The 24,621-nt window shown below is 33.6% G+C and overlaps 2 protein-coding genes across 3 annotated transcripts; both read left to right on the forward strand.

The window, feature by feature from the left end:
* The first annotated feature begins 136 nt into the window (after positions 1-136).
* LOC120192557 (K(+) efflux antiporter 6-like) lies at positions 137-6,354 on the forward strand. The gene is made up of 20 exons (XM_039195315.1): positions 137-571; positions 911-957; positions 1,041-1,099; positions 1,285-1,363; positions 1,443-1,504; positions 1,600-1,675; positions 1,787-1,861; positions 2,457-2,528; positions 2,627-2,710; positions 3,102-3,170; positions 3,361-3,438; positions 3,554-3,642; positions 4,067-4,163; positions 4,265-4,318; positions 5,064-5,159; positions 5,278-5,466; positions 5,545-5,622; positions 5,734-5,778; positions 5,935-6,030; positions 6,107-6,354. Exons 1-20 carry the CDS (start codon positions 304-306, stop codon positions 6,188-6,190), a joined length of 1,797 nt encoding a protein of 598 aa, XP_039051246.1. The 5' UTR covers positions 137-303; the 3' UTR covers positions 6,191-6,354.
* Positions 6,355-11,679: 5,325 nt separating this feature from the next.
* Positions 11,680-16,664, forward strand: LOC120192477 (serine/threonine protein phosphatase 2A 55 kDa regulatory subunit B beta isoform-like). 2 transcript variants are annotated; one of them, XM_039195249.1, is made up of 14 exons: positions 11,680-12,099; positions 13,063-13,166; positions 13,279-13,377; positions 13,491-13,610; positions 13,785-13,970; positions 14,125-14,216; positions 14,391-14,509; positions 14,878-15,001; positions 15,105-15,228; positions 15,381-15,449; positions 15,571-15,662; positions 15,766-15,843; positions 16,006-16,070; positions 16,320-16,664. In XM_039195249.1, the coding sequence occupies exons 1-14, from the start codon at positions 11,985-11,987 to the stop codon at positions 16,460-16,462; spliced, it is 1,530 nt and encodes a 509-aa protein (XP_039051180.1). In that variant the 5' UTR covers positions 11,680-11,984; the 3' UTR covers positions 16,463-16,664. The 2 variants fall into 2 exon arrangements, with proteins under 2 accessions (XP_039051180.1, XP_039051181.1); XM_039195250.1 differs by lacking the exon at positions 16,006-16,070 and having other exon boundaries at positions 11,681-12,099.
* Positions 16,665-24,621: the final 7,957 nt, after the last annotated feature.

Raw genomic sequence — 24,621 nt, forward strand, 5'->3', positions numbered from 1 at the left:
TCAAATCTTTGAACCTTAATTAATGACGACAAGTTGACTCCCAGCCGCCAATTGTTGCTTTGTACTTACCCCATTCTCTTTCCGTTTACCGTTTCTTTTCCAGTCTTTCCAATTGTTTTCTCTTTTACATCTACTACACAACTCCGTTTCGGCACTGTCTTTCTCTCTTAAATTTAATTCCTAGCTGTTTTCAATTTCAATCTCATCATCATCTCTTAAATTTCTCAATTTGCAATAATTTAGCAGCACAACGGAGAGGTCTCTCTTAAGCTCTTAGCCTTCTCGCCGGCGCGTGGTTTCCAGATGTTGAGAAAATCAAACTGCTCCTACGAGCTTATTACAACCTTTTTCTTCGTTGCTACTTTTTGTTTGGCTTCATTTTCACTCGCTCAACAACAACTACAGCTCTCTGAGTCGGATCGGTTCGATGCCGACGCAGACGCAGACGCAGGCGCCGGAAACGGCACCGTTTCAAATGTTTCTTCGGTAACTAAACCGAAGGAAGGCTCCTTTGCTGCTATCATCGATCGTGCTCTGGAGAAGGAGTTCAATGAAAACGAACAAAACGAAGGTTCATTTTCATTTCCCCTCTGATTTTGCTTAGATTAGGGATTTGATTTCAAATCCGTACATCTGAATTGTACTAGTAAAGTGTTCAGCTTACGCATGGTTGTTTACTTCAAAATTTCTAGTTCTTTATATACTGTAGCAATTAATTATTGTTATTTTTATTGTTTTTCGAAGGTTTTTGAGCTCGATCTATTTTTAGGTTATGATTTATGTTGTCGGTTGAGGTCTATAAGAGCTTAATTAGTGAGAGTGTATTTGCATAAATTCCGGGGAATATATTTGCTAATTTTTATTTAAATTATAATTGTCGAATATAGTCTAAATTCATCCCGATTTGCAGTAAGTGACGATACTGCAAGTTTCAACAACAGTGTAGCGGAACAGCAGGTTGGTAGTATTCATTCTTTTGAGAACTTTTCAGCTCGGAGAACTTGCTTACTTATTCTCTTTCATATGTGTATGTTTATCAGGCTGTTTTGGAAACGGTTGCTAGAGTTAAGACGAAGAAAAATGATACGAAAGAGGAAAAGTATGTGCTTCTCCTCATCAATGATTAGATTTACTTTCTTGATTTTGATTTCTGATTAGTTGTTAATAGAAAAGCTTAATTTTCTATTTTGATGATATTTTTTTAAGAATTTTATGCCATATCTTCTTCTTAACTACTTAGAGACATGAAGTAGTTCCCTCACACCTTTTGCATCCTCCTTTTAGATCATTTCAACTCCATGACGTTTTCAATCTAGAGAATGATAATAGAGCTGAAGATACACCAACGTTGATAGATCGAAAGGTTAGATTGGTTCATTTAAAACTTTATGTTGAGATATTTTTTCTGTACTTAGAAATCTGAGTCGCTGATTTATTTTCAGGACAATGTCTTCATCATATCTAATTTTAAATCAAAATATCCAGTATTACAACTGGACTTGAGGTAAATAATATGTTTTATCATATTCGTTTGACCATAGTTTTTTTTTTACTTTCAACTAATAAGCTGATTTAAACTTTCTTGCTTATGATCTGTAGACTGATATCAGATTTGGTAGTTGTCATCGTATCTGCAACTTGTGGTGGCATTGCATTTGCTTGTGCTGGACAACCGGTCTGATTTTATTGATATAAGCCTATTTAATCTTTGATTTGAATGTTTGGTCCCTCTAGAGTGTCTTGGATTTCTAATTTCCTATATATTTTATTGTTACATATTTTACAGGTGATTACTGGATATTTGTTGGCAGGATCTCTTATTGGACCTGGAGGTTTTAACTTTGTCAGTGAAATGGTGCAAGTATGTTGTACATTTCATTAAAATTTTACTATCAACACTGACACCTTATTTATTAAACCCTTTGTAACTGAGCCGAGTGATGGCTTCTTGATCATAATGCCACTGTTCACTCTCTTGCATGAGCCTTTATCATGAAAAAGGAGTGTTTTCTTTTTAATTTTCATTTCTTTATCTTATTTAATATTAGTTATTATGATTCTCTTAGAGTTCATCTGAAGCCTGCCAAAACAATCCACTGCTCTTATCAGTCTGTTCTTGTGAAACCTGTCTACGTCTTTTTCCCTTTAATTTCTTTAATTTTATATGAGCATATTGTATTACAATTGGTAGTCGGTCGTTTGGTGCCTCTATCAAACTAGGGAAATAAATAAAAATAAACATAGACGAGGTTTTAAGTTCCAGCAAGTAATATTATGGTCTGATTAGACTCTGTAGTAATGTTGCTAGCAACTGCAATTGAATTGTGCAGTGTTCTTGAGGATGGCCAGGGTGATCTCATTCCATTAGAGGCTGTTCCATTTGAAAATGTTTGTTGGTTATTCATTTATTCTAAGATTTAATAATTTATTTATTTTCTTTCATTTGAATCATGCAGGTTGAAACAGTAGCTCAGTTTGGTGTGATTTTTCTTCTTTTTGCATTGGGCCTGGAGTTCTCTGTTGCGAAGGTTGGATTATGCCTCTGAATTTTTTCTTCTCTATTTGTATGATACTCTTTTTATCAATCTTCATATCATTTCTCTAACTTCATCCTTTTTATTTTAAGCTTCGAGTTGTTCGAGCAGTTGCCGTCGTAGGAGGGCTACTCCAAATAGTTCTATTTATGTGCCTCTGTGGAATTACAGCCTCAGTATGTCTATTAATTTTGACAACAAGTCTGTGTTTGTTTTGTTTCATTAATCCTTATTTATTGATGTTACCACCTTCACCTGAAGGCTGAATCTGAGTGCACTGAGGTTGCATAATTTTTATTTAGTTATTGAGGTTTCTTGTATATCTGGGTTATAAAGAGGTTTCTTGCTGTTGTGCTGTTCAAATCTTTTCCTGTTTCTTGACTTCAAATCCAATTTTTGGTTTGCCTTTTCTTTTTGAAAAAAAAAACAGTATGCATTCTCTGAAAAAGATTAAGGTACATGCTTCATGCAAACATGTTATCTTTCTTAATTTTCTTATACTTATGGACCATTGTATACCACAATTGTAATTCTGAATCCCACAGTTTTAATGGGTGCTGTTTGCAGTTATGTGGTGGTAGACTCCCAGAGGGTGTATTTGTTGGTGTATTCCTTTCAATGTCTTCAACAGCTGTGGTAAAGTTTAGTGGAAATCTTTAGAGATTCTTACAGCACCTATGCACATTCATACTTTCCCTCACTAATGAGCAAGCATTTTTATGCACATAACACATGAGTTTAGACACCCGCACAGTACTTGTAGAGACCTTTATCTTTGTTTAGTATTTTTGGTTTTTAAAGTTTCTTTTCTCTTTTTCAATGGCAGGTGCTTAAATTTTTGATGGAAAAGAATTCTAACAATATGCTTCACGGCCAAGTCATCATTGGCACACTTATTCTGCAAGTATTGATTCTTCACTCCATTGTTGTCTTTTAAGTTCTGTTTTGCTTTTCAGATTTTGTCAGTGACATGAACTTTTTATCATTGCCTGTGTCTTTAGCAGTTTTTAACTTTGCAGGATTGTGCTGTGGGATTACTATTTGCGTTGCTTCCGGTTCTTGTTGGAACTTCTGGCATTCTTCAAGGAGTAATGTCCATGACTAAATTGTACGAGGACAACTTGCAGAACTATCATATTCTGATTTTGATCTGGATCACTGGATAAATAGCACTCCTCTTCATGTCTTTTAGATGCCACAAAAGTTGAAAATATGCGACTAAGGACTAGGCTTAGCTTTTAAGCGAGGGCATGGCTCCTCACTATTAGTTAGTGTGCAGTTTTTACTAAAACTTGAAATATAATCATGCTTAGATTCAAATATGAGCCACCTAGACACATTCCTTTGATCAGATCAGAAGTCATAGATAATTATTGTTTTGATGCTTTGTGATTGTAATGGTATAAGAAGTAGACACTTGGCTTTGGATTAGGATTTAGACCATAAGTTCTTGTTTTCCCTTCATATATTTTTCTCTATTCATGGCATTTTCAGTATTGAGATAAGTCTTAACACTATATTATATTAACCAGGTTGGTCACATTGGCTGCCTTTTTGGCTGTTTTGTCAATATTGTCTCGTACTTGCCTTCCTTGGTTGTTTAAACTGATGATAAGCCTTTCATCACAGGTATATATATGTTATCTGCAGATAGAATTGCATACTGATTTTTTTCACACTCTGTTCTGGTTTTCTGTTATGATTTGTTTAACTACTTGTTATATGTGCAGACCGATGAACTCTATCAATTGGCATCTGTGGCGTTCTGCTTACTTGTGGCCTGGGTATGTTTTGTGTTTTCTTTTTGGTTTGTCTACTTTTTACTTTCACTTTGTTAAGCATCTGGATTTTTGGATGCAATATCCTTATCTACACCCCCTTTCTTCCAAATCTTTTGTTTGTTTTATCTGTAAAACCTGTTATAGTACCTTTGTCCCATTAAATTTATCCCTCATTGGCTTTTTAAAAGTCAAAATTTTTAAACTTTGACCATGATTATTTTAAATATTTTAGAAAATTAAATTTTATAAAATATATATTTCAAACTACTTGATTGAAGGGTTTTAAAATATATTTTTCCATTTTTTTATCAATAATAAATTTTAAATAATGAGTCAAAAGTGGAAAAAAATTGACCCAAGAAAAGTCAACAAGGGACATTTTCCATATACTGTCCATTCTTTTAGTGACACATGAACAGCTGACAAGCAGGGTTTGTGATGAAGCCTAACCTTATGTTTTTTAAATACTGGTGCTCAGCCTTACAGATCTAAAAATATATATAAGCTTCTTTGTAATATTAATGAGATGCATTAATTGAGTTTTGATATCTGCTTTAGATTCAGAGTGTACATAATGATACATGCTCAACTATAAAATCATTAGTTTAAGGTATACAAACACAGAAAGAAATCATGCAGTTTATGATCCGAGTGTTTTTTACAATGTTGCAATAAATTAAGCCAGTCAGATATTTGCACATATTTTTTCTTTTTGGAACTTATACTTAATTGATTGTGTAATTTTCAGTGTAGTGACAAGCTGGGGCTGAGCTTAGAACTGGGTTCATTTGCTGCTGGAGTGATGATATCAACAACTGATCTTGCCCAACACACACTTGAACAAGTTAAGATTATGCGTAACACACTTCGTCATATCATGATAGTGCATTCATTTAGATTCGATGCTATTATCAGCTGATCCTTCTAGTCTTCCCTCAATTGAATTTAGTCTCTGTGTGCAGATCGAACCCATTAGGAATTTTTTCGCCGCTCTGTTCCTGGCCAGCATAGGGATGCTGATCAATGTTCATTTTCTCTGGAACCATGTTGATATCTTGCTTGCATCTGTTATACTGGTTATTACCGTAAAAACAATAATAATTGCCTTGGTTGTCAAGGGTTTTGGCTACAATAACAAGACTTCACTGCTTGTAAGCTATATTTGATGCACACCTGATTATGTATTGCCTTTGGAGTTTGAAGTAACTCAAGTTCTTTTACTTGTACAGGTTGGAATGTCCCTGGCACAGATAGGAGAATTCGCTTTCGTTCTTCTCAGCCGTGCTACAAATATCCATCTCGTTGAGGTCAGTGCTACTAACCAAGTTCATTGTACTGTTGGCTGTTGCTTTGACAAGATGTGTAATACTTTGTGGGCATTATGATCTTCTCCATAACTGAAACCTTGAGCTTTCCAGGGTAAACTGTACCTGCTACTTCTTGGGACAACAGCACTTAGCCTGGTATGATTTATTCCTGGCTCGATTTGTATTCTGCTTCATTGACTATAAGAAATTCGAACTTATGAGAACAACAGGAAAAAAAATCTGAAAATGCATGCAAATGTAAGTATGGTTGTTTTAGTAAAATAGTGATGGTTTCAACTTTCATATCCTCAGGTGACAACTCCTCTGTTGTTTAAGCTAATCCCTGCCTTACTTCATCTCGGGGTGCTCTTACGGTGGTTCTCCCCCGAGAGAGAAAGTTCGATCGAGGTAATTATTTGTTTCATGCGTGAAAAGGATCACGTCTAACTTTCAGTGCTGAAGTTATATAAATTTTGTCTTCCAGCTTGGAATTAAAGGAGATAACCTCCGTTCAGACAGCGGAAAGCATCGCATTACATTGATGGCCCAAGAACCCCGTGATTCATGATTATTAACGTGTAAGTAAAACAGAGTTTGCTTTTATTTTTCATTTTGGTTTACTAACCCAATTATACTTTATTAACAAATTGAATTGAGCCTCTTAAGCAAGCCAACAGCATGAGGTAACTCTAACTGTTGAAGCAATGCCTTGTAATCATTCTTTTTTATAACATTTGACTTGTTTGTCTTTGTTGTATCATAAGTTTTGGGTGCTAGTTGTTCAAATATTTGTCATTCAACTGAAGGGTAGTTACCAATTTCCATTCAAGGGAGTTTTGTCCCTCGTTTAAGGGCCTGAACCTTCCAAGATTCCATGTGGTTAAAGGACACTGGAAAAAAATTATTTGTGCTGCCCACACGTATCAGGGCCCAAAATTAACCCTTTTTTAAATAAAGGACTTAAATTTCATTAAGTCATAATAATTCCAACTTCAAATAATTATTTTTAAAAAATGTTATGAAAAAACAATGAATGAATATTTACTCATAAAAAATCGAAATAAAAGCGATTGACTTGTCTGCTTCTTTCTTTAAGCCTAAAAAAATATTAAATTAATCATTCAATTTAATAATTAAAAAAATTAATCTAAAAACAATAATAACTAAATAAAACCTAATAACTCGATAAATAATGCCCCTATAATATTTTTCGAGTTCTTAGCCTCTGATAACCGTATAAATTCTGGTTATATTTTAAGTAAAGTAGGATTAGATCTTTAAACAGATGATAAAATTCACTTGATACTATTCTTTTGTCCATAAAATTTAAATTTGATATCTTAGTTAGGTGATATCAACCTCCTTCTCATTGGGTGCAAAGAGTGATTCTTAAATAGAGGTAAACCCAACAGCGGTCAGATTACAGCTTACCTGTGATATATAGTCCATATAGATTAGAGTAAGTTCCGTTCAAAGATCGATGGTGGCCAGTAAAGCACATCCTCCGGGCTGCAATGGAGGTGGAAGCACAGCATCCAGGAAAATGATATCTGTTGCACACCAATAATGAATTAGAACTAAGGTAAAGTACACAAATAAACCCCCAAGTATAAGGTGTTGTTTTGTTTAGTACCTCGACATTAAAAACCACTAAATGATTCTTTGACTATAGGATATTATTTTGTTGAGTTCCCCAATTTTTAAAAATTTCAAAATGGTAACATGACTATTTATATGTTTCAAACTCATCCTTTTATGTTAAAAAATTGTCGGTAGTCCGAGCTAGATGTTAACATGCTACTGTGATATGAAAATTTATGAGAATCATCAAGAACAAAATAAAAAATCATATTAAAAGGTCATAATGGAATAGTCAACTTTTTAGGGCTCGAATGCAATTATTTCATTACTAAATTATAATTTTAGAATATCATAGAGACTAAATAGAAATCATTCCTTTCTTTGGGGTAGGCCGTGAGAACTATTTCTTAAATTTAATTGTTATCGCGATAAAGGTAAATATATTTAGAATTTAACCTATGTATTTTTATAAATGTTGCACGTTTTAATAAGTTAGCAGTTGAAATAAAAACCAATGATTAGGTTGGTGAAATTTTTTTGATACTATAATGATACATTAATAATTTAATTATATAACATATTTAAAGTTTATAAATAAAATTAAATTTTAGATTATAACCTTATGGTGTTTTCTACAATTAATGTAAATTTAAACAAATAATAATAATTTTATTTTTATTTTTAGAATTTATCGTATATATATAAATTGTATATTCTAAGATCAAAGTCAACGAAGGATTATAAGGTACCAAGCCTCATAATTTTTTATATAGTAATATTTTATTTTTTAAATTTAAATATTGAGTAAATAAAAGTTTAATTTTTCTACTTTTGGAAAATAGAAATTAATAAAATATTATTATTATTATTATTATTATTATGTAAAATAATTTAAGTTCATCCAGTATTTAATTCTAAATTTATAATTATGTACGTATATGTTACAAAGGAAAACTAGAGTCCACCGATACCAATAATATCGTATTAAAGATTTAAAGTGCAATGGGAATAGAATGTTGCATTTTCATAATTTTGGCAAAACAAACAAAAATGCAATATTATGCATCGAAAAGTAGCTCGTGTTCAACTTTGTATCCAGCGAGCTACCTAACAAGTTGTGTATATAATATTAGTAAATTATATATCATATGTAGAGTTATTTATACATTCTTAAATTTTATATGATGAATCAAGAAAAATATTATATAAATTAACTTAAGAAATATTATGAAGTGTTACAAATGTCATGTATCATCTAAAGATTAGTAATATGTGAATTATCCTACATATATAATGCTCTCATGGGCCATTTCTATGTAGGTCTACAATATGATCCAGTGAGTTAATATGCAATTGCACTAAGCTCCTGATGGAATTAAATGCATTCTTATTATTTTAAAAAATAATTAAAATTAGTTTAATGTGTTAAGGGAACAATTAAAAGTTTAAAAAAATTTGCATACCTATTATTTAAAAAAGAATATTGAATTTTAGATCTTTGTTCTTAAATTTTTAGATCTGTCACTAAGTGAATTCATGTATAGAATGTGTGTGATTGATATGCAATGATGATATTATATGGTGAAATATACAAGTTTGGCTATATATTTCACTTGTAAATTTACTTAATAAAATTAGTGGTAAAAGAAAATATCATTTTATCTATGTTCGAACAGTTACATTTACATGATATATATACATATTGTTAACAATTAAGAAATACCCTAAACAAATAATACATTGTAATCACCTAAATTATTAAAAAAAATATCATGTTTTTATCATATTTAATTAATTTTAATAGCCCATTATACTTTTTTGTTCCATTCTAAAAGAAATAAGATTCTTCTTGATGATATTTTGATTTTTATTTCAGTTTTTTTTTTGTCTAAATGAAATTTTGGGCATATTGATTAAACAAAAAAAGCAAAAAAGAAGAATGGAAAAGAGATAACCTTGTAATCTACGCTAAACATGGCCATGGCCTCAACCTCATCCATAAAGTTGAGAAACAAAAAGTCGACGTCGTTTTCCCACCAAATAGCGTCCCATCGAATATTTCCAAAATAGTTAATTAATTAAGGGTAAACTACTCAGATAGTCTCTTGATTGTAGCTCATTTTTTAGCTGCATCTCCAACTATGACAAATTACTAAATAATCTATCGAGTTTACTAAAAGTTACAAAATAGTCATTTTTGTTAAATAATTAATTGGGATATGATGTGATAGTTACAAAATTGTTAATAACATTGATAAATTTGAGTGACTATTTAATAATTTTTAATAATAGAAAAATACAACTAAAATATGTACTATAGTGGAGGGATTATATGTGTAGTTTATCCATTAATTTAATGCCAAATATAAAAAAGTAAAAGAACAAAAGAAGGTCAAAATTCATGTAAGGTCCCTTTATTATACGTTAGTTTATATAAACTTAATATATATTTTTTGAAATGTGTATTTGCCCCTGTTTTGAGTTACCATTACAATAAACATATATATTATTACAATTAATTAGTAGAATAAAAAATATTATTACAATTAATTAGTAGAATAAAAAATAAATTATAATTATGTACAAAACTCATAAATAACATTTACACATGATAAGATCCGAATTAAAAAGTCAAATACTAAAATTTTAATTTCATTGACATATTCAAAAACTCATTGCTAATCATGAGGTTAAATATTATAATGGACTAACAAGAAAAAATAATGAGTTCAATTTTTTATTAATTTCATGAAATAATTTTATATTGTTGATGACAATCAAACTATATGGCTGGTCGTTGGTGGGTTACTATTAATTTAAGTGAAGAGTTACGATCAATGTTTGAAAGAGAGAGACAGTGGATGAGAAAGAAGAAGAGGGTTGGCCAATTATAGATGGTTTATTATTCTTTTCGGTCTTGATTGAGAGTATTTATAGTGGCTTTTAGTATGTGTCAATTGTCGGATCATCATGACAATTTGTAGGTCGATAGGTAGTTAAATTTTAAATTTTGTTCTAACGCATAAATCTGTCTGTCAGAAGTCTTGTTTATGTGTTCTAGTTGATCAAAAGTTTGTCTACGGAATGTAGACTAGTCGAAGGCTTTGCTAGATAGAGAGTTTTTAAGAGGTCATCATCAGAGAGATATAACAAGTTGTCTCCCCTTAATTAAAGGGAAATGTCATAAGGTGGCTTCAGTGCCGGCCTTGGGCATAGGCCAGGGGACGACCGCCTAGGGCCTCAAGTTTGGAGGGGCCCATTTTTTAAATTATTTTTAAGTTTAATAATTAAAAAATATTTTTAAACATACTTTTTATTTCAAATACTCTAAAATATGGTAATTTAGTGGGCCTCAATAATTAAAAAATATTTTTAAACATCATTTTTTATTTAAAAAACTCAAAAATATTGTAATTCAGTGGGCCCCATTTTAATGATGGGAGAAATCTAGATATGGGCCCCCACTTGTCTTCTTGTCATCACATTATGATCTAGGGCCCTTAAAATGTCAGGATCGGACCTGGGTGGCTTGACCCGAGAGTTATGATTTAGATATAACGACTCTTTCTTAATTTACTTAGATGTTTTATGATTAGAGATAAATGGATTGTGTTAGATATTTGCGATTCACCCATTATAGTTTCAGCAAAGAGTCGTTATTGGTGAGAGAACGACCGTTGATCAATATTTAAAGGAGGAAGAGAATAGGCAGGGAAGAAGAAGACAGTCAGTTGGTTATGGGCAGTTCATCCCTTTCTTTATGTCTTGGTCGAAGATTTTTATAATGGTATTTAGTGTGTGAGAGTCATAGGGTCATAATAATTATTTTTTATCTATAAACCATGTAGAATTGATAGTTAAACTTTAAATTTTGTTCTGACGTATTATGTGGGCTTGTCGAAGGAATTGTTTGTCAAATGCTTTGTCTATGCATTGTAATTGACCATATATTTGTATTTCATAAATGTAAGTTAATCGAAACTGAAACTTATGTTAGATGAAGAGATTTCTGAAGGTTATTTTCGGAGATGTAAAAGATATAAATTATTATTATTATTATTATTATTTCACTATGTGGTTATATTATATACATTGATATTGTTATACAAGATACATATTATATATATATATGTTAAAAAATGTATCTCGTTATATTATTTAATCGAATTAACAAAAAAAATTAGCATTCAAGACTGAGTTGGTAATACGCATTTAAAAAAAATTGGGATATTGAAATGATAAAATTATAGCCAGGACTAATTTTGCAAAAAATACATAGTAAAGGGAGCAACTAAAATATTTGACCAAAAGAAAAATGGAAGAGAGAGAGATAGAGAGTGGGGAGGGCTCCAATAATCAGCCAAAAAGCTTCGTCGCATTTCCAGCTTCGTCATTATCTTCCAATTTCCATTTTTTTATACATTTTCTCCCACATTTAAAGAGAAAAATAAGAGAGTAACTGTGAAAGTTTCAATTGAAAGGATAGAGTGTAAAATATCTTCGATGTTAATTTTTGTTAACAAATATATTAAATCGGTGTTCATCGATTATGAGGAAAAAAAGAGTGATAAATGATCACCGATGAATTTTTCACTGTGTATAAAATATAGATGATCGATCGAGAAGCTTGCATTTTTGAAATTGAGATTGCTTCAATTCGATGAAATATTTCAATCTTTTTTTTTTTTTTGGAATTTGAGTGGCAGATCGGATAGTTGATGCATTGAGCTTGATTTTATTTTATTTCGTGAGGTGGAATCGGTTTTTCGAGCTAAGAAGCAATGAATAACGGCAGTGCGGAAGAAGCAATGGCTCCGGTGGGAGGATCACAACCGTTGGAGTGGAAATTTTCGCAGGTGTTTGGAGAGCGGACTGCTGGAGAGGAAATACAGGAAGGTGCAATTATTGAATTTATTCGATTCAGTTTCCTAGGGCTATGAATTTTTTAATTTTATTTTATTTTTCCTAATAGCTCAGTTTTTATTATAAAATCATTTTTCATCATTGTTATTTCTTTTATCGGTTGTTTACGTGAGTTCAGTGTGATATACATTAGGTTGGATTACTTTCTAATGTTAAGATGCAGGTCTAGCTTAATCAGTGTAGCTTTTCAAGGTGTGATGTGAAACAATGGTGTGTAAATTGTTGTTTATCAATTTCTGCCTGTTATATAATTATCGATTGACTTTCAGCTGAGATTAGGTGTTATTGACTAAATGATTGAAATAATTAATCAACAAAATATGATTTCATACATGGTTGCCTATTGTTTGCCGCAAGTTGTTCTAGTTAGTAGTGTCTTTTTCTTGGAGACTGGTGCACCAAAAAGAAAATGGTATCAAACAAGCCTTAGCTGGTAAGTGACTGAGTTTGTATGTGTGATTGATGCACTTGACATTAGGCTGTGATTTCTGGACTAACATGGTCAATGTCAAAGTGCATTAGCTTCATGTGTGCGTTTATTGCAGCTTGATCTTTCACATTGGAGTTGTAGAAAATGGAAAAAAGGTCCAAATGAACTAATCAAATTGTCTGACTTAGAATATAGTCACGTGAGTGACCAGGCCTGTGAGTTAATGTTGTTGTTGGCCTGTGGGTACCATTTAAGTTCTTTAAGTGAAACATTTTCAGCTGTGCTGTTAATATGTTTGCTCTTTATGATGCCTTCCTTTCATCGTCCTCAATGTTAAGAGGGATTAAATTGAAAATTTGGAGATACTATTCTCCATGATGCTCTTTGATTGATGATTCTGCTTGTGTGAAGTAAACAGATATGGGTGTGATGTAGTTGGTACTTGTTTTTCATACATTTCTGATTCCTCTGCTAACTTCATTTACGTGGCATTTTTTCCTTTTCAGTTGATATCATATCCGCCATTGAATTTAATAGAACTGGCGATCACCTTGCTACCGGGGACCAAGGAGGTCGAGTGGTTTTGTTTGAAAGGACAGACACTCGAGATGTATGTTGCTTACTGCTTCCTTGTTTATGTTTCTGAAGCTGTGTTGTTTCACTTACCTCAGTTGTTCTCTTGTTTTGTGATACATTCTTTCAAAAAACTGTATAAAATGTAGCATGTTGGGCGTCGGAGAGATCTAGAGAAGATGGATTATCTAATCAATAGGCACCCCATGTTTCGCTATAAAACAGAGTTTCAAAGCCACGAACCTGCGGTATATATGTTTAGATTATGCCAGACACAAACACAATGATGTTTGGATTGACATACTAAAACATTTCTAGTCTTGACTTTCACTGAAATGTCTACTTTATTGGCTTAATACAGTTTGACTATCTCAAGAGCTTGGAAATTGAGGAGAAAATTAACAAAATCAGGTGGTGCCAGTCAGCTAATGGCGATCTTTCTCTTTTGTCGACTAATGATAAAACAATTAAGTTTTGGAAGGTAGGCAAAGGCATCTTTTTATCTGAGATTTTATAATTATGAAGTTACACACAGATTATTATTTATTGTGATTTCTAAGGAACATCAATAATCCAAAAGTGGCAGTACGGCTAATCTACAATTCTAACCTTGTTACCTGGTTGGTCTTTCTAATGTCATTTCAAACTTGGACAGGTACAAAAGAAGAAGGTCAAAAAAGTATGTAAGATGAATGTGGACTCCACCAAAGCCAGGGGAAATGGTCCTATTGTTGGTTCAAGTATATCAACAAGCTCCAAACAAAACATTGCAAATGGAGGATGCACAAGCAATGACTTTTCATTCCCAACTGGCGGTTTCCCATCTTTGCGTTTACCTGTGGTAGTTGTTTATCCAGAATGCTTACTTTCTAAGATACTTCGGAATCTTTTATGATATTTTTGTAATATTTCTATTTTTAGGCTATGTTTGATATGTCAAAATTATTGTCTATGTGGTCTGTTGATCTAATGCATAATTCTTTTGTTATAATTAGGTAACTAGTCATGAGACAAACCTTATGGCCAAATGTCGAAGAATATATGGTCATGCTCATGACTATCACATTAATTCCATATCCAATAACAGGTTTGTATTCTTATTTCAATGGTTTTAGCCCCAATTCCCCCCCCCCCAATATATGGACTAGAAGATCATACATTGAGAGAGTAGTTGCTTCACTTTTGATCTGAAATATATGGTCTTCAAAGCTTGCTCATGATTTGATGAAATACTTATTTTTCCGTTCTTATTGGTTTGTAGTGATGGTGAAACTTTTATTTCGGCTGACGATCTGCGAATTAATCTCTGGAACCTTGAAATTAGCTGCCAAAGTTTTAACATCGTTGATGTGAAGCCTGCAAACATGGAGGACTTGACTGGTGCGAATCCATTTTGACATGGACATTATGGATATGTTTGCTTTTTTTTAATTATTTTTTATTTATCTTTTATTGCTTATGGTTCTATAGGTAAAAGATTCTGTTCTTTCTGGTGTCCCAAATCTCACCCCTATTTCTTTCCCTTCTTTTTGGTTATGTATCTGCAAATATTTTTTTCCTTTTTCTACACCTTCCTTTTTTTCTTAGTTGCCTCTCTTCATATCATCTTTGGGTTCTGCAAACATCATTCTTATCAATTTATTCTTATCAAAATATTCTTATCAATTTATGATGTTTCTCTGTAAAATACAATTCTCTATGTACTTTTCATGTTGGCATGATTCATTTGCTTGAGTATATATTTGCAGAGGTGATAACTTCAGCAGAATTTCATCCTATACACTGTAATATGTTAGCTTACAGTAGTTCAAAGGGTTCAATTCGTCTTATTGATATGCGACAGTCTGCGTTGTGTGATAGACACAGTAAATTGTAAGTGACTTGTGGTATTTTTGTTTTATCTTGGTTGATTCATTATGGTCGTTTGAGAAGTCGCTTTCTTTTTTCTGATTTTTGAAGTTTCTTGATGGCACAGGTTTGTGGAACAAGAATCTCCAGGCTCGAGGTCTTTTTTCACAGATATCATAGGATCTATCTCAGACATCAAGTTTGCCAAGGATGGAAGACATATGCTAAGTCGTGACTACTTGACCCTTAAGGTTGATATGTTTTTATGGAATTAATTCTTCTCCTTTTGAACAACACATTGCCCTTATGTACCTACGGCATCTGGTCCAGTTAAAACTTCCTATATTTGTTTACGCCTTCCTCCTATTGTTCTGTAACAAGGTTTTGATTTCTTGGCTGTCAGTTGTGGGACATAAATATGGACTCTGGTCCAGTTAAAACTTTCGAGGTTCATGAATACCTTAGACCTAAGGTAATGTGTTCTTCTGAGATTCTTCTGTTTTGTTTTGATACTATTTAAAAAGAATATGCCATATTTACCCCATATGATGGATGTTTTTTTCTTTCCTTTTTTTCTTGGGGACCTTGAGCAGCTTTGTGATTTGTATGAAAATGATTCCATCTTTGACAAATTTGAGTGTTGTCTAAGTGGAGATGGACTTCGAGTGGCTACTGGTTCGTACAGGTACAGGTTATATATTTTATTGGTTCTTGGTGTCATCTTAAATTAACATCCAAATATGCTAGGACCTGGATGATATATAACCTAGTGATTTCTATTATTCCAGCAATCTGTTTCAAGTGTTTGGTTGTTCTGAAGGTAGTAAGGAAGCAACCACACTGGAAGCTAGCAAAAGCCCGATGAGGTATGTTCGATAGTCTTGGCTACTTGGCAATTGTAAATATAATGATGTGACTTGCTGTTGAAGGGAATTGATTAACCTTTATTGGTTTGGAAAGTCCTGAATGAAAAGAATATCTCATTGATTGTTAGAAATTCCTTTTTTAATTATGTAATGAATTTACAGGAGACAAGGCTTGACATCTAGGCCTTTAAGATCCCTTGGTAGTCCATCAGGTGTTATTAGACGAGGTATGTGTTTCACATGGTCCTTATCGAGTCCAAAAAGTTGAGATGTCATTGTCTATATTCCATCAGTTTAATTTATACCCTTTTGTCTGCATAATAAACCATTTTTATTATCGTTCTGTTATTTCGCTTGATTATTAGTGCACAAGGATTGTAGCCTTTTTTTTGCAAACAATTGTTGTTTACTTCTGTATATATGCTCGAGGTTTGTTTTACATCTTTTTTATCTATGCATCCCATCTCTTTTTTCAGGGAAAGGAGCAGATAATGCAGCACTCGACTCAAATGGAAATACTTTTGATTTCGCTACAAAGCTGCTACATCTAGCATGGCATCCAACTGAAAACTCTCTCGCTTGCGCCACATCAAACAGTCTATACATGTATTATGCATGATAATGATCAACGAAGCTCGAGATGGTTTTCTTTTCAGGGCAGAGCTCATCACTTGGCCTTCTTCCCAAATTGATGATGCCGAAGCTGCAGCAGTTTATCCTATCTCGGTGATTTATTGAAAATTTCTAGGCTTAAGTATAAAAAAATACCCTTCGACTAAAATTAAATAATTGTCCAAGCCCTATCATTTTATTACAATCAATCAAACATCTATTTTCACTTAATAATAGATGTATGAACATTTAATCATTGCAATAAGAAGGCGTGGGCTTGAATAATCATTTGGTTTTAGTTTAGGGGCCCCTTTTTTATATTTAGGCTAATTTATTACCATCTCTAATGTCGTTCAAGTTCCAACACCGGAGTTTAACCTTGCCGTTGTTGGTTTATGGACGAGGTCAATCGATCATTTCATGCCCGTTTATGTAATATTCGATATAGGGAGAGACATGGTGCTATTCGCAACTCCGGTTTTGTTTAGGTGGAAGAAAATAAGACGATTTAGCACTAAAACTACACTTAAACAAAGGTTCTTTAATTAGGTTGGCAATGACGATGATACTGGATTTGGGACAAATGGGCATGTTAACCCCTAATCCCCGAGGGGGGGGGGGTTGGATTTGAAAGTGAGCAATGCAGGTTCATCAGATCTCTTTGATATAATCTCTGAGCCCTTTGTGCTTAAATCTTGTACCATTTTAACTTTAATTCCTGTTATAACTGTTTTTATTTAATTTCTAACTATTTTTTATTTCTCTTCCTCCATAGCCATAGAATTTATAAATGCTAATAAATATTACCTTTAGATTACAGTTAATAAAGTGGAGTGAGAAGATTTAGATCACGTTGTCAATTATTTTTGAAGTGGTGTCAATTTTCTTTTAAAATATGATCAGTTTTATTTTTAATATTTTTATCTAAATTTTATAAAATACTTTTAAACTGGCGAGAACAAATAAACTAGTTCTCTAGTGAAATGCGACGTACATGGAGAAAAATGCTATGCTTATTTTGGATACATGTGTCCACTTGAGTTCCAGAAATCGGGAACAAGTGATACAAACATGAGGAATTAAGGAAATGCAGAATCAGAACAATAAAAACGAAAATGAGGAGTAATTCCACGTGCAGCATTCAGGATGTACAACTGTTGGAATCAAGCAATTGACTTAATGTTATTGTGTTAAACTGCATCAGTAAGGGTGGATTCCGAGTTGACAGCTCCTAAGAAACTTGTTGCATACGTGGCCGAGCTGGATTGGCATGTAAGCATAGAGATGCTAGTTTTACAATGGAGACACAACTTCCGTTGCTGTTCGGTTCCTCGGAGATGGAAGTCGCTCGTCTAACAGATCTTTCAGTAGTAAATGACATAAGTTTGCTTCTGATGATGAGCATGATGCTGATTACATGAAAGATATCAGATCCCCAGGATGCCTTCCCACATGGGTTTCCAATGTCACCACTCAAAAGCTAAATACATCGCATTTTTCATCTACTTACATGGTGTAAGCAAGCTCTAAAAAAGAATATGCAATCTTAAGTGCATGATTACGACTTCAGCCTGTGTAACACGCCTGGAGCCGCGTAACTGAAACTGCCTTCGAATGAGGTCCAATTGGATGAGTCAGGCTTTAGAAGCCTGGCAGCGCCAAAGTCTGCAACATGAGCCTCATACTCTAATTCTAACAGAATGTTCTTGCTCGAAATGTCACGATGGAGTATGGGAGGGGAGCAGTCATGACAGAGCATTAGCCACATCTTTAACAACATTTACCCTCTTACTCCAATCAAACTTCGCTTCTTGTTCATCGGTCTTTAGTATCTTCTCCAGGTTTCCCCCTTCCAATAACTCATATACCAAAAGCGAGTGTCGGAGATGGGAACAGAAACCTTGAAGTTTCAGAATATTGCGATGGCGTATTTCAGTCAAGGCCTGAATCTCACTGTAAAGAGCTTTCTGATTCTCCAACCCACCTTCTGGAAGCAGCAACCATTTGACCATTAGACAATTGTGCCTTGTAAACGCTTCCATGTCCCCCAACTCCAATGCAGTATTTGGAGTCAAATTCTTCAGTTGCTTCAACAATGTTTTCGTATATCATCTCCCATCATAGTTGCAAATTGCAAACAGGTCATCACTTACTTTTATCCTTGGCATGCTCTCGGTATTCCTTTCTTTTGGTCGTGAAAACAAAAGAATCCTGGCGACAACAAGTATAAGTAGTAGTGTGAGTAAAATAGGGACTAGAGTTGCAATCACAATTTTGCTGTTCTTTTTCTGATCAGGATCATGGTTTAAATTTGTGGAACATGGTTCCAAACCTGTGACATTTCCACACAAGCCTTTGTTGTTTCTGAAAGCCTCAAATGAAGCCTCTTGAAAGGCCTCGTTGTGTGGAAGAGGACCCTGCAATTGATTTTCGGATATATCCACTGATGTTAGGCTCACAATATCATCCAAAGTCGAGGGAATAACACTGGAGAGCTTATTCCGAGAAAGGTTCAGCTTTTGTAGAGATTTCAAGTTCCCAACTTGGTCTGGTTTTTTACCGATCAGCAAATTCTGACTGAGATCAAGAACCTGAAGAAAAGACAAATTGCCAACCTCAGAAGGCATGGCTCCACTCAATCTATTGACACTCAAATTTAGTTCCAAGAGTGTCTTGCACTTCCACAACCATCGTGGAATGGAACCATTGAAGCTGTTTACAGCCAAGTTAAGAAGAGAAAGATCGGACAACAATCCGATTTCTGGGGGAATACTGCCTGAAAGATAATTATCATTCAGCTTAAGGTGGAACAAGAATTTCAGCTCCTCCAGTTCCTTTGAAATGCCCCCGGTTAGATGATTTAAAGAAAGGCCACATACTTGTAGCTGAGTCACTTTTCCAAGTTCCGAGGTATAGCACCGGAGATATTATTGTTCGAGAGCTTTAGGCTTGTTAGATTATGGCACTGACCCCATTTTGGTGATAGCTCACCAATCAATTTATTATGACTGAGATCAAGATAGTCCAAGTTCGTGTATATGCCTAAATCTTCCGATACATTCCCTGTAAGTTGATTGTGTTCAAGGCGAACTCTACGTAACGTTGTACAGTTCTTCAAGGGGACTGGACCTTTCAAATAGTTGTTAAGTGCAACAAAAATTTCTAGTGCTCCGCCAGGGCACACCTGCTGTGGTAAATGGCCGATCAAGTAGTTTTCTGTAACACCACAACCCGTATCCGATCCGGATAAGAGTCCGAGATGTCACATTGACATTTCAAAACAATATTTTTACAAAGTAACAAAACATTTGAACTTGTATTAATAAAATACAATAAACTACTATTAAATTATGTTTTATTATAAAAAGTTAAGGTAAAAACGTATTTATGAACAATACTATACGGTATGAACAGTACCATGAACAATACTCATACACTGTACGATTCATCTGTTTCAGATTCAAGAATTCTTGCTTCATTTGACTAATAAACTGGTCTCCTATATACTTGTTCTTAAACTCTTCTAAAAATAAGGACCAGGTCACTTGATCACTTGTCATTCTCAGAATGACATTCGTCCACCAGATTCTAGCTTGCCCACGAAGCAAGGAGACCACTCCATCTAATTTCTCCACATCAGAACAGTGGAGTCCATCTAACATAATCTTTACATCATTAAGCCAAAGGTCTGCAGCAACATAACCTTCTTCGACTTCACCTTTAAACTCTGGAGTTCCTAAACCCTTCAACTCTTTTGCAACATTCATTATCGGAGTTGAAATAGCAGGAGGTTGGAAACGTGTCAGGACAGTGTATAGCGTCCTGAAGAAAATATCTTGATCATGTGCAGACACTCCAGAAGGTGTCTGTTCTTCACCTTGCCTGGCCATGGCATGTGAATTACTGCTTTCAACGGGTCGATCATCTCCCACTTCACTTCGAGAGCTATTATGTCCAGACATCTAATAAAATACAACCATATAACTCTATTAGCAAAACAACATACTTGTTACTCTTATCAGATCAGAAGTTTTCACATTTATGTTGGCATGTACACCTATAAAGACACTCTAGACTTCGTTTTTAGCCTAGAATCGGCTAAAACGTAGCTCTGATACTATTAAATGTAACACCCCAACCCATATCCGACCCAGATAAGAGTCTGAGATGTCACATTGATATTTCAAAACAATATTTTTACAAAGTAACAAAACATTTGAACTTATATTAAGAAAATACAATAAAATACTATTAAATTATGCTTTATTATAAAAAGTTAAGGTAAAAATGTATTTATGAATAGTACTATACGGTATGAACAACACCGTGAACAGTGAAATATTTCAAATATAAATTGTGTATCGATGAACTGCTACAGTAACTTTCGTAAAACGTACATAAAACTCGTAAAAATTTAACCGTTCATTACTATACATTTACCATTTACATTTATACCTTTAAACCATTACAAACATCGATCAGAGCATACATACTAAACAACTCTATTTACATGCCAACATATATATCACATAAACATACATATTGTGTAAGGTCCTTCTGATATGATCTTTGAGCAAAGCTATGTTGTTACTTTGAACTTAACTTTGATCCTCTTACTTCTCAGTACCTACGTGTAAATCACTTACATGCTAAGTCATAGACTTAGTGAGGCATAAACATAATAATAATGCATTTCTCATAAATATAAATATGCAATCTATGAATTCAATCATTTCACATATGATTTCCGTATACATGATAACAACATAATAACATATGATAATGCAAACACTTTTGTAAGCCAATTAATATGCTTATCAATACTTATATTACTATCACTATATTCCTTTTTATCATATAAATATATATTTAACATTTCTATACATACCTTGAAACACATATACCATTTCACAACAGAGCATACATAGTATCATATCAATTGATTTATTTACTCTCTTTAAAGATCATGTATACTTTTAAGAACTTAAGGTATGTGAGTATATTGAGGTTGTGCACCATTATGCTGTCACCACAGCTAGTATGAATGTCCCGAAGGACCAGTCCACAGATTCTGAAGAACCTAGGTAAACAACCCATATGTCTCGAAGAACATAGGTAAACAGTCCATATGTCCCGAAAACTATATGTCCCGAAGAACATAGATAAACCCTCGACCCTTGGCATGCCAACTATACCCCTAGCTCTCATATCACATAACATGAACATTATCATTTATAAAAGTTCACATATTCACATCACTTATTCATATCATTTCTCTTATAAACACATATCTCTTATTTTTTGTCACGTATCACATGTACGTGTAATCATTGATCTTATAATCACATATTTCTTTTCTTCTGTCACATACCATATGTATGTGCGTAAACATTTATTTCATATCATATAACATGTATCACATGTGCATATAATCACATAGCATATAAACTTATACATATATTCATGTATATACTTACATATATTTCATGATCAACGCTAGATGACTTATGCTATATTTTCCTTTATTCATGTAATTCAGTATCACATATCACATATACTCATGTCTATGTGCTCATGTATTAATGCACACATAAGCATTTTATCAATCAAAATTCAAATAGCATTTAAGGAGTCACTTCTTACCATAGTAACTCCGTCACTGGCTCATCGCAAGCCAATGTTTATTCAATAATATAAGTACAAATTAAATTGCACTCACCTTAGCCTTGCTTGCTTTGATTTAATCCTAATTCTTCGATTGTTCCAGAATTTGTTTAGGCTCAATATCTACATAAACATAATTTCTGAGACAAAAGCCTAAACCTTATAACTTGATATTAATAACTTAAACTAGTTTAATGAACTAAAATTCCATTTTTCCTTTAGGGGGTATCGATACCCCTTCCATAGGGTATCTGTACCTCCTGCATAATCTGTAAAAACCCAGAATTTACTGTTTAAACCTGAAAATTCACCAATACTCATCCAAATCTTCCATTTTAAGTCCCTATCATGCCATTAAACTTAAATACCTTTACCAACATCAACTTATATCCATATAAACTATCTTTATATTCCATATATCATCATGATTCTTAAAATTAAGAATCTTACTAACTTTCAACTTTGTTATAAATCATTTTTAACTTCATAAATCTCTTAATTAAGTTGATGACAAGTCAAATTTGACTTCCACTTCTAATTATGAACTCTATTCCAAGATTTAATTCAAGAACTCAAAATCTTTAATCTTTCTTATACCTTTCATCTTGTTGTTTAAGAACAAATTAAGCTTTTCTTAAGCTTAATTATCATCTAATGATCATAACCCAACCTTAAAATTAACAAACGATCAATAAATTAGAAAACTCACATTTGCTTGTATGCTCCACAGTGGAGAAGAGAAGAAAATGTAGAAGATGAGAGAATTGTGTGGAATAACAATAGATTCCACGTGGGTTTTCCTTATCTTATAAGGGAAATAAAAATCTTTCATGTCAAATGACCATTTTGCCCTTTAATTCTTTTAATAATTACTAACAACTTTCAGGAAATATCCTCACATAAATCATTGAACTATTCAAATATTATATTTTTATTACCAAATTATGAAATTTTACAATTTAGTCACTAAACCAGTATTGAGGATGTCACATTTTCAGCAAAGTCAAATTCTTTCAAACTTGTAAGATTGTTCATCTGTTGGAATGAAACCTCTAAGGCTGTTGGTGATCAGCTTTAGGTGAACAAGGGAACCCAAACATTCCAATTTCTTTCGGTATAGACCCTAAAATTTTATTACCAGAAGGCCAAGATGATGCAAATCGGTTAAGTTTCCAATAGAGGAAGGGAGAGAACCAACCAGAATATTTTCAGAGAGGTCAAGTCCTTTCAGAGACTTCCACATTCCGATTTGTTGAGGTATAGAACCAGAAAGCTTGTTTTCGAATAAGTAGAGAAAGACCAAGTTTGTCAAGTTTCCTATGGAACCAGGAATTTTACCAATAAGACTATTGTTGGACAGTGTAAGCTCTTCAAGAGAACCCATCATTCCTATTTCTTTTGGCATGGAACCTGAAATTTTATTGTTAAAAAGGATAAGATGAGATAAGTTACTTAAGTTTCCTGTAGATGGAGGGAGAGAACCAACCAGATTATTTTCATAGAGTTCAACTTCATTCAGGGACTTCAACATTCCAATTTGTTGACGTATAGTACCAGAGAGTTTGTCTAAGTATAGAAAGAGCAGATTTGTCAAGTTTCCTATAGTTGCATGAATTTCACCAGAAAGATAATATGAAGGCAAGGTGAGGTATGCTAATCTAGATAGAGTACCAACATCGGATGGAATGGTCCCATTGAAATAATTATAGCTTAGAACAAGAACAGTAAGTTTGGGGAAAGAAGAGAAGCTAAAGCCATGGAGTGTACCTCTCAAATCGAAACTCGAAAGATTTAAATGGCTCACACTTGTGGACTCCTCACAAATGATCCCGGTCCAGTTAGAGGGGCCATTTCCATCCCAAGAAGGGAGGAAAGATTGACTTTGAGTATCAAGACTGGCCTTCCATTTCAGAAAAGCACTGGCTTCCTTCTGTCTTGCTGATGATGAAGAGCCAAAGACAAGGGAAGGAGAAACCAGCAGCAGGGTGAAGAAGGAGGAGAAGACCCTGAATGGTGAAGATGTTAACTTGTTGATAAACGATACCATAGCTTAAAATTGCAAGGGAAACTAGTTGCTGGGACTATGAATATGAATGGAGAATATGTTTTACATTTATAGCTAAAAGCATTTCAACCATGCAGAGTATCAGGGCGCATGGTGATTATTGGGGTTGAAATTTATGCTTCATATCCTACTTTTTCCATTACAAGTATTTTATAATCCCTTAAATCACCACACCAGTCGTGTTTTTCGTGAACAAGGGTGTTCACCAACGTTAGATCTTTGTATCTGGACCTTCATACAACTGTTTATAGTCAGAATTGAACCCTTGAACCCAATCACTTGGAATATTCAACCTTTTGCTACTTGTTTCATCACACTGTGCAACCATTAGTGCTATTCTAGCCGAATGGTAAGCGATTGAAAATAGGTTTGTTTAGAACATCAAAAGCAACCTGCAATTGAGGCTGTTGTCAAGTATTCTTAATAGTGTCTTTAAC

The sequence above is a fragment of the Hibiscus syriacus genome, unplaced genomic scaffold, assembly GCF_006381635.1.
Source record: "Hibiscus syriacus cultivar Baekdansim isolate YM2019G1 unplaced genomic scaffold, ASM638163v2 tig00116975_pilon, whole genome shotgun sequence".
In the NCBI taxonomy this organism is placed as follows: domain Eukaryota; kingdom Viridiplantae; phylum Streptophyta; class Magnoliopsida; order Malvales; family Malvaceae; genus Hibiscus; species Hibiscus syriacus.

What these genes read in the sequence shown, in the direction of transcription:
- LOC120192557 (XM_039195315.1), top strand. Translation starts at nt 304, where the DNA reads ATGTTGAGAAAATCAAACTGCTCCTACGAGCTTATTACAACCTTTTTC. An exon ending in TGAAAACGAACAAAACGAAG is followed by an intron (nt 572 to 910) that starts GTTCATTTTCAT and finishes CCCGATTTGCAG; the next exon opens with TAAGTGACGATACTGCAAGT. An exon ending in GGACAACAGCACTTAGCCTG is followed by an intron (nt 5,779 to 5,934) that starts GTATGATTTATT and finishes TCATATCCTCAG; the next exon opens with GTGACAACTCCTCTGTTGTT.
- LOC120192477 (XM_039195249.1), top strand. Translation starts at nt 11,985, where the DNA reads ATGAATAACGGCAGTGCGGAAGAAGCAATGGCTCCGGTGGGAGGATCA. An exon ending in AAACAATTAAGTTTTGGAAG is followed by an intron (nt 13,611 to 13,784) that starts GTAGGCAAAGGC and finishes AAACTTGGACAG; the next exon opens with GTACAAAAGAAGAAGGTCAA. An exon ending in GTGGCTACTGGTTCGTACAG is followed by an intron (nt 15,663 to 15,765) that starts GTACAGGTTATA and finishes CTATTATTCCAG; the next exon opens with CAATCTGTTTCAAGTGTTTG.